The 14,412-nt window shown below is 42.1% G+C and overlaps 2 protein-coding genes across 2 annotated transcripts in view; both read left to right on the forward strand.

Annotated features, from left to right (window-relative positions):
- LOC143339681 (NLR family CARD domain-containing protein 3-like) overlaps positions 1-8,679 on the forward strand; it is a 371,505-nt gene extending 362,826 nt beyond the window's left edge. The window contains exons 13-18 of the mRNA XM_076761046.1: positions 1,300-1,476; positions 2,251-2,424; positions 3,616-3,789; positions 4,554-4,727; positions 5,582-5,755; positions 6,811-8,679. Of these exons, the coding sequence (XP_076617161.1) occupies positions 1,300-1,476; positions 2,251-2,424; positions 3,616-3,789; positions 4,554-4,727; positions 5,582-5,755; positions 6,811-6,820 (883 nt within the window). The 3' untranslated portion in view covers positions 6,821-8,679. The remainder of the gene's footprint in view (positions 1-1,299; positions 1,477-2,250; positions 2,425-3,615; positions 3,790-4,553; positions 4,728-5,581; positions 5,756-6,810) is intronic.
- The window catches only part of LOC143339684 (protein NLRC3-like), a 31,868-nt gene that overhangs the window by 5,377 nt on the left and 12,079 nt on the right, over positions 1-14,412 (forward strand). The window lies entirely within an intron of this gene.

The following is a 14,412-nucleotide window of genomic DNA, read 5'->3' on the forward strand; positions in this document are numbered from 1 at the left end:
GTAAACATCTCTTATTGTGAATCTGATGCAGCAACACGTTTCACAGACTGAAAGATGTGGAACGCTCCAAAAACACCTGTTTGGAACATTCCACAGGTAAACAGGCTGATTGGTCACAGGTGAGAGGATCATGATTGGGTATGAAAGGGGCATCCTGGAAAGACTCAGTGGTTCATAGAGGATGGAGCGAGTTCACCACTTTGTGAACACATGACTGGATGAAGGAGATGAACACATGAACTCAGAGACACTTGAGAAAACTGCTGTCAGTGAACACAGTTTGATTATTGATGATTGATTCTGGTTTGATTCAGGTTTTACTCAGAGTCCTTTTGAATCAGGTTGTCTGATGTTGATGAAATAGGAGTCATTAGATTCATTTAACAGGAGATGAAAAGCAGATGAAGTGACACAAGATGTATTAAAGATGCTCAAAATCCACACAGACACATGACTGAGGTCAGTACAAATGACTGCAGTTAATAAAGTTCAACCAACACAAATCACAGCAGCTGTCAATCAAAGTATGACACATATTGACATGACGGTGGTTTGGCAGACACTTTTGTCTGAAGCTGAAATTTGTGGTTCATTATGTTGCTGAAGGAAACTTTGACATGTGGACAGGAGGAGCTTCAAAGCACAAAGCTGGTGATCAATGGCTGAGCAGCTCAGGCTGAGCGACCGACAGCATGTTCAGCTCATGTTAATGTTGTTTGTGACATTAATAAACTGTCAGATTTTATTATTCTTTAACTTTTATATTCTCTGTCAACACAGACTTTCACGCTGTCGACTCTCAAAGACTCACTGTGAAGTCGTGGCCTCAGCTCTGAAGTCCAACCCCTCCCATCTGACAGAGCTGGACCTGAACTACAACAGGCTGCAGGATTCAGGAGTGAAGCTGCTGTCTGCTGGACTGGAGAGTCCAAACTGTAGACTGGAGACTCTGAGGTCACACACACAGAGAGAGATGAAAGCATATTTCCAGATGCAGCTGTTTAAAGGATCAATACATTTGTTGTGCTGTAATTCCAGACTTGACTGAGATCAGCAGCATGTTGTTGATGTGTGTTGACATGAATAGGTGTATGAATGTTGTGCTGACATTTGGATGATGTCTGTAGAAGGCTGACATTATGATGATCCACAATAACACAATGACAAAGTCACTCTGCTCATTTTAGGGAGAAGCTCATTGATGAGGACAGAGTAATGTTGAGCTCCACATTTGCAACCTGAACACATCTGATTGGATTAGAAATGGATTTTAATCTTCATCATTTCTTCTTTATTCAGGTTGAGTGACTGCAGTTTGTCAGAGATCAGCTGTGCTTCTCTGGCCTCAGCTCTGAAGTCCAACCCCTCCCATCTGACAGAGCTGGACCTGAGCTATAACAAGAAGCTGCAGGATTCAGGAGTGAAGCTGCTGTCTGCTGTACTGGAGAGTCCAGACTGTAGACTGAAGACTCTGAGGTCAGTTCACTGACTCTCTGTTACTGTTGTAAATCTCACATTTCTTTTTAACAAGTGAAGCTAATTTGTGTTTTTCCATAACATCAGTAAAGTTGTAAATTAGCTTTTGTTCATGTTTTCATGTTTGTTGAAGTAAATTTAGTCTGCAGTCACAAAGATTTGTGCTTGTTAAAGAAAGTGTAGAAAATGTCCACTGTTAGTTGTTGAAGTCAATGAACGTTTGTGATTTTTGGTAAATGGTCACATCTGGATACAGAAGATCCTCTGAAGTCATATTTGTTTGAAATGGATCAAGTTTACTTGATGAAGCAGAAATATTTCTTTGGTTTGTGTTGATTTCAGTGTGTTTTCACAAATAATGACTGATGATTGATATTGATCCTTCACCACACACACACACACACGCACACACACACACACACACACACACACACACACACACACACAGATGAAAGCATGTTTCCAGATGCAGCTGTTTAAAGGATCAATATATTTGTTGTGCTGTAATTCCAGACTTGACTGAGATCAGCAGCATGTTATTGATGTGTGTTGACATGAATAGGTGTATGAATGTTGTGCTGACATTTGGATGATGTCTGTAGAAGGCTGACATTATGATGATCCACAATAACACAATGACAAAGTCACTCTGCTCATTTTAGGGAGAAGCTCATTGATGAGGACAGAGTAATGTTGAGCTCCACATTTACAAGCTGAACACATCTGATTGGATCAGAAATGGATTTTAATCTTCATCATTCATTTTTTTTTCAGGTTGAGTCACTGCAGTTTGTCAGAGATCAGCTGTGCTTCTCTGGCCTCAGCTCTGAAGTCCAACCCCTCCCATCTGACAGAGCTGGACCTGAGCAACAACAAGCTGCAGGATTCAGGAGTGAAGCTGCTGTCTGCTGGACTGGAGAGTCCAAACTACAGACTGAAGACTCTGAGGTCAGACACCATTTTCACTTCTGTTCTGAGATTAATATGATGTGAAAGTTGTGTTGACAGTAAACTGCAGACATGAGGCTGATATTATTCTGATCCACACTGAGTATCTTCATGCTGAAGTCTGTTTTCTTCTTCGGTGGTTTAGTCCATCGACTGTTGCAGATCAATGTTGAGCTCCACATTTAAAACCTGAACACAACAAGAGAAATGGACACTGGATAATTCTTGATTTCATCTGATATTCTCCATCGTGGTATTTTTAACATGAACTGAGTGGTGGTTCAGACAAAAGAGTAGATCACAAATGACTCCAGTCACTTGAAACAAAAGTACTTTATTAAAGTAACTGATTTATATAACAATCAAAACAAGGCGTCTGACGAAATAAACAAAATGAATAAAGAAAGATGCTTCTGCTGCTGGGAGAGAGAGACACTGAGCAGCCAGCTTTTGAAGGGTGGCCCAGCCCAAAGCCAGGTGAACTGCATCTACCTGACGACAGTCACTCTGCTTCCTGTTTGCTTCCTGAAATGGGGAGGAGGAGAAACACCACGAGCAGGAACACCAGGCAGAGCAGATAAGGAGTCATCACAATAAATGATAATTAAAATACTTAAATTCCAATGAATCAAATAATAATCTGTGTTTCCACAGTCAGACAATAACAAATATATTCAGTCTTTTTCTTTTCCAACACTTTTCTGAAGCTGTATGATGCTTATACTGACTGAACAGTTGAAAGTGAAGATGCTTTGATTTTATGACTCCACTGTTCCAAACACAAATATTGTCCATGTGTTTTGTTGACATTTCCTCAAACTTCATCCTGACGTATTTGTCCTCTGTGGACACTTTGGGATGTTGAGTGGAGTCTTCAATCAGTTTGTGTGGGTTTTTATTTGTCTTTGGCTGCACAACATGAGTTTGTATAGATGGAGCCACTGGTGGAGCTGGCAGAGTTTAAGAGGTGGAGTCACTCCGTCTTTATTGAAGTAGCAGCACGTTGTCATTAATATTAATGAGATTTGAGCGTTTTGAAGCTGCATCCTGTTGGGTTCAGGTGTTTGGAGTTTCCATTGTCTAAACTTGAACTTTGTAAAGCTTCTTCAGCTCTGAACAGATTATTAACCATTGAATGATTTCAAGCAGGAACATTTTCTTCTGAAGTGACATCATTTATTCTTTTTTCAGGTTGAGATTCTGCTGTTTGTCAGAGATCAGCTGTGCTTCTCTGGCCTCAGCTCTGAAGTCCAACCCCTCCCATCTGACAGAGCTGGACCTGAGAGGAAACTACCTGCAAGATTCAGGAGTGAAGCTGCTGTCTGCTGGACTGGAGAGTCCAAACTGTAGACTGAAGACTCTGAGGTGAGTTCACTGACTCTCTGTTACTGTTGTAAATCTCACATGTCTTTTTAACAAGTGAAGCTAATTTGTGTTTTTCCATAACATCAGTAAAGTTGTAAATTAGCTTTTGTTCATGTTTTCATGTTTGTTGAAGTAAATTTAGTCTGCAGTCACAAAGATTTGTGCTTGTTAAAGAAAGTGTAGAAAATGTCCACTGTTAGTTGTTGAAGTCAATGAATGTTTGTGATTTTTGGTAAATGGTCACATCTGGATACAGAAGATCCTCTGAAGTCATATTTGTTTGAAATGGATCAAGTTTACTTGATGAAGCAGAAATATTTCTTTGGTTTGTGTTGATTTCAGTGTGTTTTCACAAACAATGACTGATGATTGATATTGATCCTTCACAACACACACACACACACACACACACACACACACACACACACACACACACAGATGAAAGCATGTTTCCAGATGCAGCTGTTTAAAGGATCAATATATTTGTTGTGCTGTAATTCCAGACTTGACTGAGATCAGCAGCATGTTGTTGATGTGTGTTGACATGAATAGGTGTATGAATGTTGTGCTGACATTTGGATGATGTCTGTAGAAGGCTGACATTATGATGATCCACAATAACACAATGACAAAGTCACTCTGCTCATTTTAGGGAGAAGCTCATTGATGAGGACAGAGTAATGTTGAGCTCCACATTTACAAGCTGAACACATCTGATTGGATTAGAAATGGATTTTAATCATCATCATTTATTCTTTATTCAGGTTGAGTTTCTGCAGTTTGTCAGAGGTCAGCTGTGCTTCTCTGGCCTCAGCTCTGAAGTCCAAATCCTCCCATCTGACAGAGCTGGACCTGAGTGACAACGAGCTGCAGGATTCAGCAGTGAAGCTGCTGTCTGCTGGACTGGAGAGTCCAGACTGTAGACTGGAGACTCTGAGGTCAGACACCATTTTTTACGTCTGTTCTGAGATTAATATGATGTGAAAGTTGTGTTGACAGTAACCTGCAGACATGAGGCTGATATTATTCTGATCCACACTGAGTATCTTCATGCTGAAGTCTGTTTTCTTTTTCGGTGGTTTAGTCCATCGACTGTTGCAGATCAATGTTGAGCTCCACATTTAAAACCTGAACACAAGAGAAATGGACACTGGATAATTCTTGGTTTCATCTGATATTCTCCATCGTGGTATTTTTAATAAATGATGATTAAAACTTAAATCAATGAATCAAATAATAATCTGTGTTTCCACAGTCAGACAATAACAAATATATTCGGTCTTTTTCTTTTCCAACACTTTTCAGAAGCTGTATGATGCTTATACTGACTGAACAGTTGAAAGTGAAGATGCTTTGATTTTATGACTCCACTGTTCCAAACACAAATATTGTCCATGTGTTTTGTTGACATTTCCTCAAACTTCATCCTGACGTATTTGTCCTCTGTGGACACTTTGGGATGTTGAGTGGAGTCTTCAATCAGTTTGTGTGGGTTTTTATTTGTCTTTGGCTGCACAACATGAGTTTGTATAGATGGAGCCACTGGTGGAGCTGGCAGAGTTTAAGAGGTGGAGTCACTCCGTCTTTATTGAAGTAGCAGAACATTGTCATTAATATTAATGAGATTTGAGCATTTTGAAGCTGCATCCTGTTGGGTTCAGGTGTTTGGAGTTTCCATTGTCTAAACTTGAACTTTGTAAAGCTTCTTCAGCTCTGAACAGATTATTAACCACTGAATGATTTCAAGCAGGAACATTTTCTTCTGAAGTGACATCATTTATTCTTTATTCAGGTTGAGTTCCTGCAGGTTGACAGAGATCAGCTGTGCTTCTCTGGCCTCAGCTCTGAAGTCCAACCCCTCCCATCTGACAGAGCTGGACCTGAGTGGACACAAGCTGCAGGATTCAGCAGTGAAGCCTCTGTGTGATCTGGTGGAGAGTCCAGACTGTAGACTGAAGACTCTGAGGTCAGTAGAGGGTTGGAGTCAGTCCATGCTGGTCTCAGCAGTGTTGTACTAAACACAGTTAGTATCAAAGCACAGATCCAGTATTTCCTGTAAACCTCCAACCTTCTCAGCAGCTGCTTTCCTCAGTGAAGCTGTGAGAGGAGAATGGTGACGGGCTTCAGGATTGGACAGAAAGACAGAGCGAGAGAGAGAACAGTCAGCCAATCAGATGAGCCAGAAGCTTGTTGTGATCATGTGTTTGAGTCGATGTGAAGACGTCTGTTGTTGTTGTGTTCGTGTCTCCAGCAAATAAAGCTGGATTCCAGCTGACAGCATTCCAAGATGTACAGAGACAGAGGTCCTCCTTCATCACACTGTCCAACCATCACATCTGATCTCAGAGTGTTTGTTCTCTCAGTTCAGCACTGAAGAACTGATCAGTTCATGTCAGCTTATCACCTGCTGAAGATCTTTTTTCTGACCTCCAGTGGTTTAATTCTCACTTTGCTGCAGTGATGAAGAAGAGTACTACAGGCTGTGACCGTACACTGTGACTTACTTTGGTCACAAGTGGAGGAGAAATGAAACAGACTTTAGTGATGAGAGAGCTGATGTTCAGTCTGCTCTGTTAGCTTTGTGCAGATATCTTTGATAGAAGCCTCCTAAAAGGCAAATGAAGTCACAAACTCTGCTGCTTTTAAATTTAGCAGCAGTTCACAGGTAACAACAGTAAATCCATCACTGAACTGTCTCTGCAGTCATGATGCATTCAGGGACTCTCTGCACTTTATTTCCACTGTGGACTTGAGTGAAATCTGCAGAGTAAACAGACTTGATGGCCAAAGTCTCTGCAGGTGTGTGAGCTTCCAGCTCAGTGTGTTCACTCCAACACGTTAACATGAGAGCTGAGAGGAAGCTGGCTACGCTACACAGCCGCTGCACTTGTGGTCTGAACAGGACTGAAGTCCCTGCTGCTCTTTATACTGGATGTGCTGCATCACTGACTGCCAGCTGATGAAGGAGTCTCTGTGAACTCTGACTGATGACGTCTGTTGTCTGTCTTCTTCTCTCATCAGATGGAAGTGATCAGAAAGGTGATTGGCCGAGAGCCGATCAGCTGTGTCCTGATGATCCAGAGAGGTTGAAGCAGCAGCAGCAGCAGCTTGTGTGTGGAGAGGCTCTGACTGGGCCGTGTTACTGGGAGGTCGAGTGGAGAGGAGAGCTTCATCCAGCAGTGACTGACAGAGGAATCCCAACAAGTGGAGATGACTGTCAGTGCTGCAGTGTGAACTGCTCTGAGATCAGCTCCACTGTCAGACACAATGTCAAGTCCAGCATCCTCCCTGTGTGTTCCTGTGGATGTGACAGAGCATCATCAGTGTATGTGGACTGCTCTGCTGCTGCTCTGTCCTTCTACACAGTCTGTGCACACACACTGAGACTCCTCCACTCCTTCTGCTCCTCACTCACACACCTCCTCCACCTGGAGCCTGGACCTGAACCTTCAACCTGGACCTGGACTTCTTCGTCATCTTCTGATGACACTGACTGGAGAATTAGCTCCACCTCCACCTCCTGTTGATCTGAGTGTTCTGAAGACTGTGTTGCAGGGCAGGTGATGTGCAGACTCCGACCACTAGGGGGCGGCTGCGCCCGGTCAAGATGTGTACTGCTGGAAGTAGAGACAGAAGTAGAGACTCGGAAGTAGTAGTTTTTGCATCGAGTGGATGAAGTTCGTATGCTGCTGCATGTTAGTTTATCACCCGGTTGTGAGTCGATGTGCGTCCAGAGAGAAGTGAGTTTGAGTTGTGTTGATTCTCGGATGCATGTTACTGTCGCGCTGTTAGTCTGTACTTGTTATTATACGGCGCCACGAAGTGCGTGTCGCTCATGATTAAAGCGCTCGTTATCGCCAGTCATGATACGAACGGTCATTTATTTTATATTTATATTTCCGTTACTGACCGTCTCTTTTTTTCTCACTTTTACAGAAGTGACGCACACGTATTTCTGTTGACTGTGTATTGTTTAGTTCTCATGTGTTTGAGGAAGTTATGAAGACGTATCATTACTGTGTATACCGTGAGTTGTATTTGGTTATCAATGATAATTATTATTTCTGTTTATTCCAGAACCACACACGTATACACACATGCACAACCACCTTTGTAAGGATGTTCTGAAAATAAAGCACCATGAACGGATCATCAGCCTTCACCTTTGAGTCTTGGGGGAACAGGTGGACTGTGTTCTGACAGACGCGCACTTTGCGACATAGATTAGCCAGTCAGCTAAATAAGAGACTCTGTATTACACTGAGGTTCTCCCTCTTCTTCTATGGTTTCTGTCAGTTGAAGAAATGAATGACTTCAATCACAGTTGACACTCTTGAATCAAAACCTTTTCATGCAGAAACAGAAAAACTGCCTTTGATCAGTTTGTGGTTCTCGTGTTTAACTGTAACTGTTTCTAACAATGTGTTAATCAGAGTCTCTTTAGTGATGGACAAGATTAAAATGGAAACCAGAAAAATTAGATTTTGTTGATTGAGACTAAAAAAAATCATCCTGAACTTTCTCCATCAGTGTTTGAACACCATCTCTTTCACTGTGATGTATGTAAACTAGTGTGTGACAGTTGTGTTGTATAAAAACATGATCTCAGTACACATGACGTGTCCTTCAAAACATACCTGCTCCTGCAAATGACCTGAGACGATCTCATCAGACTGTATCTGTCAGTAATCAGGTTAGAATCGATTGTGTGCCTTCGTTAGCCAGCAGGAGGAGACGTTTGCTTTGTGACGCTCAGAGTGGTTAGAAAACAGTCAAATCTCTTCATGGATTTGTTTTTGTTCCAGTGGAAACTGCTGCTGTTCTGTTCTGCTTTTTGGATTGACAGCATATACTTGTCATCATATCTTGGCCAGAATAATTAAAAATACATTTAAGGGATTCTCATCAAAGTGTTTATTGTTTATGTTGGAACATTAACATCATTTGTAATATTGATGTTGTTTAACAGGTGTTGAATGGTTTCAGGTGGGCGGGTGAAAAAAATGAAGAAAATGTGTTTTTGTACTCTGTGCTGTGTATTGTTTGTGTATCATTGAATATTCATGTAGCCTCTAAAATCCTGACACTGATTTCAGCCTCAGAAGGTGACACTGATCGGGCTGTGACGTCGGGGTTATTTTTACGTTGGAGTGAACGAAGATTCACATTTATGACTTAAATTCAAGACATTTTAAGGCTTTTTAAATATTTTTTCTGTTATCTGACCTGAAACAAGATCTGTGCTAAATGTGTCTGTTTCTGTGACTTTCTAGTGTTAAACAGGTTTTCGTGGGTGGATTTTCCAAAAGGAGTAGATGGCGACGAGGAAACCTGGGCGGCCATGTTTGTAGTTCTGTTCCTGGGGGGGCAGAGCATGACGTCCTGAGACAGCGGTCTAAGTGGCTCTGCGGCATGAGCAGAAACTAAAAACAAAAAAAAACTTCCCTCTATGAAAGTGAACTCCCAGCTCTCAAGGGGAAAAACAACTGAATGAACTTGCTCTGAAACTGACTTTGGGACAAGCACCAAGCAACAGACGGACTCCTCCTCCACGTGCCTTACAAACATTTCAGCGTCGGGCTGAGTTACCGGAGTGAGTTCAGACATCACTGTGATGGATGTGGACAGAAACTTCAGAAATACGATGCATGCCTGTGCACGTAACTGCCTGGACGACCAACTGAAGGTAATAGACAGCCTCACTGATGAGGAAGGTGAACCGACCCCGGAACACTTACCTGAAGCCCCCACAGGGCCAAAATCAAAGAGAGAAAAAAGAAAGCGGCGAGCGATGAGTCGGAGGACTGTGAAATGGTGTCATTCAGCATTCTGGAGAGAACAGAGAAGAGACAAGGTGAATCGACTCCAGTCACTGGAGGACGCAGTGAGAGAAAACACAAAAACAACGAAGAGTGTCTCAGACTCCCTGGAGGCTCTGTGGGGACGGCTGGAGGACATGGCCGGACAGGTGAACACCCTCCAGGCAGAAGCCGCAGCCCTGGGGAAAACGAGCACGGAGCTCCGTGACAAATACAACGACATCGATGCTCCAGACGATGGAAGCTACGAGTTGCGGGGACACCGGAGAAGACGGGGAGGATATCAGGAAAATCGGCACTGACCTGTTCGGCCAAATCTCCCCCGGTATTGCGAAGCAGCTGGCTCTCACGGTGGACATCGTGCACCGAGTGGGTCCACGCTCCGGACACGAGCGCTCCAGCCGCCGCGTCACAGTAGGCTTTCTGTCAAGATCCCATCGGGATAAGATCTGGAGGGATGCCAGAAGAGCAGAGTTCCTCAAAGAAAGAAGAATGAAGATCATGGAGGACCTGACACAAGAAGCCAAGGAATCCAGGAATCAGCTGTGGCCGCAGGTAGAGAAGGAAAGGAAAGAGGGGAGAAGGCCGCTTCAGAGGAGCGCACGGCTACATCGATGGTAGAAGAGTCACAGCCGAGGACATGTAAGATGTCTGCTCCTTTAGTGTTTCCTCTCTCTTTCTCTCCTCAGTAACACTGCAGCCGTTGGCTGTTGGTGCGTCCTGATTTCTGATTTCTTTGTTTCTCCCCTTCGCTCTCTGAAACATTTCTAACAGGCTCCCACAACTTTGGTTTTTTGATGTGTTTTTGGTTTGGTTCGTTTTCTCTGACAGAGTTTAACACCATTTTTTTCTTCTCTTCTTTGCTCTGTCTCTGGAATATTTCTAATAGGTTAGCTTGCCTGCCGAAAACATTTTTTATTATTATTTTTGTTTGTTTTTTGTTTGTTTCCTCGGAGAGAAGTGCAGAGAGTAAATCTTAAGTTGAAATGCGGTCTGATCTGCTGCAGTAGACAGTCACAGTAGAGGTTTCTGAGTAGGTGCGATTATTGTGTCTTCATTTCTTTTCCTTTTTTTCTTGTTGTTCGTTGTTGGATGTCAGTCTGTATTCTTTCTGTCAATGCCAGGGGTATCAAACATCAATTGAAGAGGAAATGTCTCTTTTCACATTGCCAGAAAAAAGGCGCAGACTTTTATTTTGTTCGAGAAACTCCTGCTGTCCAATCAGATTTGTTGGAGTCGGTGGGGTGAGGATACATGGTTTTCTGATGGCAGCAACAGATCAGCAGGGGTCGCTATCTTGCTCGGGAAATTCAAAGGCCACGTCATGAATCATTTTGCAGATACAAATGGGAGATGGATAATTGTCCTAACAGAACGTGACCACTTTCAGTTCATTCTTGTAAATACCTATGCTTTCAGTAATGAGCAGTTGAATATAAGGTTATTCTCAACACTGGAAAATAAGATCGCTCGACTGTTCTCAACCTTTCCCTCAGCTAAAGTTTTATGGGGTGGGGACTTTAACACAGTGATGGATGAAAGCATGGATAGATGGCCTCCCAGAGAGAAACAAATAAATGAAGAGGAAAATGTTTGTGACAGGATCAGCTTGATTGACATCTGGAGACACAGGATCTTAGATAAAAAGCATAGACATGGAGCCATAAAGATGGCTCTCTTCAATCACCAATAGATTTCTGCTTAATCTCATCAGATATTGAAAACAAAGTGGATTCGGTCACGATAGAACCAGCAGTTCTTACAGGTCACAAAAGCGTAACAGTTAGAATTAATTTGGGAACAAGGAGTCATAACTCCAACGTGAATACTGGAAACTAAATAAAACCCTGATACATGACAGAGAATTAAAAAAAAGAAAAAAAAAGAAAAGCCAAGAAGTCATAGAGAAATATTGGAAACAAGCAAAGATTCTTAAAATGTTGGACAATGCTGGGAGCTGATGAAGTTTGAAATCGGGAACCTGGCTATATTAGTAAGTAAAAACTCTCTAAAATGAATAAAGAAAGAATTTCAAACTGTTGGAAAAGTGATGAGTTTATCAGGTCGAATAAATCTGTGGGAAGAAGAGCTGATAGAACTGACATCTGCACAAGCACAAGGCCAGAGGGGCTTTTGTCAGATCCCGGAGAAAATGGCTAGAACGAGGTGAGAAATGCACAAAATACTTTTTTAATTTAGAAAAGAGAAACTTTGAACAACCTTCACTGAGTAAACTCAGAATCAATGATCTCGTATGTGATGATGAAAAGCAAATCTCTCAGTTTGTGGCCAGTTTCTATGAGGGACTGTGTGGGTCAGATCAGCTGAATGAAGATGATATGGATATGTTTCTGAAAGGAAAAGAACCAGAGCCTAAAAAAATTGATGATAAGTTTGAATCAATATGTGATCAAAAATCAATATAATAGATGTACAAATCCGTATTAATGCTTTCAAAGACAACAGAACTCCAGGTAATGACGGACTAACAGGTGAGTTCTGTAAAGATTTCAATACAACATCAGCTCCTTTTTTGGTAGCGATGTTTGAGGAAGCTCTAGAAAAAGAGGAGCTGCCCCCAACCTTGAAACAAGGTCTGATCAAATTAATTCCAAAACCACAACAAGAGAAACTCAACACTGAGAACTGGAGACCGATCAGTCTACTGAACAACGATGGCAAAATTTTGGCCTTGATATTTGCCAGAAGATTAAAGCGGGATTAAATGAAACTATCGATGAAGAACAGTCTGGTTTTATGCCTGGAAGAAACAAAACCAGTAACATACGACTCGCGCTGGATATGATCGACTATGACGATTATACATTGGATGATAGCCTTATCTTGTTCATCGGCTTTTACACAGCCTTTGATGCCATTAGTCACTGTTTATTAGCAGGGTTATTCAATTTTTGGGATTTGGAGGAGGATTCCTGAAAGCGGTCAGAACTTTCTATACAGGATGCAACGGCTCAGTGACGCTAACAAACGGAACAAGCCCCAGATTTGATATCAGACGAGGCCGTCCGCTGAGTCCTCTTTGATTTTTGCCAGCTGCACAGGTTGTGGCAGTGCATATCCAAAAATGTCCATTTCTAGGTGTCAGAGCTCCAGACAGAGAATTCAGATGATCTCAACTGGCTGATGACACAGCAGTATTCCTGTGAAAAACTCAGTTTCTTATCTAGGTGGTGTGATTGATGAGAATGCAAACATCCGCTGCGATCTGAATTATAATCCAATAATTCAACAAGTGAGCAAAAGCTTTAATATGTGGCTGATGAGGGACCTCGCTGAATGGGAGAGTGCTTCTCTCGAAGGCTGAAGGTGCATCAAGGTCTGTTTATGTCTCCTTATCATTAGCAATGCCTCCTGCAATCTGCACAAGCTTAGATAAAATTCTGTTTAACTTCATTTGGAGGAATAAATGTCGCTGCTTAAAGAAAGGGATTATGTGTAACAACAGGAGTAGAGGTGGTATGGAGGTACTGAGTTTACAAACGCTGAACAATACCTTTAAAGTGAAATGGTTATCAAATGTGATCAAAGAAATGAAAACATCTGGAGCACATTCCCTGAGCATGTCTTCAATGGTGTTGGTGGAGTAAAATTTCTACTGAAATGTAATTAGAAAATTGAAAAATTAGCCATCAAACTTTCCAACTTCCACAAACAAACAAGCCCTACTCGCGTGGAAACGGATTTACAGGCAGAACTTAAGTTACCAGTTTCACCAAAAGAAGACGCTTTAGTTTCTGATGCTGCACCAGGGGGCACACTGCACCTCCTCAGAGGCTCAGGAGTCTCTGAGGAGGACTCAGCGCCCTTTTCACTGATGGATCAGATGTCACAAAGAAACGTTGCTCCAGTAAATATATTAGAAACTGCTTGCAAATCACGACTCTGCCACCAGGGCAGTTCTTTTGGACCTCTCAGGATGGTGACGTCAGCTGGAGCGAAGCCTGGTTGGCTGGTGAAGGTTCTGGACTGGAAACAAAGTGAAGGAAGTGTCTTTCAAGATAATGCACAACATCCATCCAGCAAGAAAGACTCTGGACAGATTTCAGGTTGATGTGGACTTTCTCTGTGTTTTTGGTGGAAGGGAGAACGAAACAATCCAGCTCCTGTTCTATAAATGTACTGTAAAATATTCTGGATGGACGTTCAGCACTTCATAAGAAGAACAACTGGACAGACGATCATTCTACAGGAAAAGGACTTTTTTATTTTTTTGAAAACAATAAAATGGACAAAAGCATTTTTCATACAACTGATTGTGCTCATGGCCAAATTCCATATCCACAAAAAAAATGGGCAGAATCCAAACCCAGTCTGGAACAATTCACCCAAGAAATCCACCGATAGGCAACGTCAATGAAAGACAGTAAAAATAAAAAAGCCATGAAAACAAAGTGTGTCTCTGAGAGGCTCGATGCAGCAGACAGACGCTATTCATGTTCATTTCTGGCAACGTCTCTTTTTCTTGTCTGTTTGTTTGTGTTTTGTTTTGTTTTGTTTTTGTTTTGTTTTGTTTTGTTTGGTTGTTTCTTCTTTTTTTTCTCCTCCTTCTTCTCCCCCTTTTATTCCAATATGTCCTAACCCTTGGTTTCCCCTGGTTTTTTGCTGTGTATGTTTACCTATGTATATACTGCTTTTCTTAAATGTTGGACGATGCTGTTAAGCCTATTATGCCTAAATAAAGCACTTAAAAAAAACAAAAAAGCTACTGGAGCTGAAGTGGCAGGCGGGTGATGGCGTCTCGGTGAGGTGACTGCACCAAGCTCTGCGACAGGAACCAAAACTA

The sequence above is a fragment of the Chaetodon auriga genome, chromosome 21, assembly GCF_051107435.1.
Source record: "Chaetodon auriga isolate fChaAug3 chromosome 21, fChaAug3.hap1, whole genome shotgun sequence".
NCBI classification, from domain to species: Eukaryota; Metazoa; Chordata; class Actinopteri; order Chaetodontiformes; family Chaetodontidae; genus Chaetodon; species Chaetodon auriga.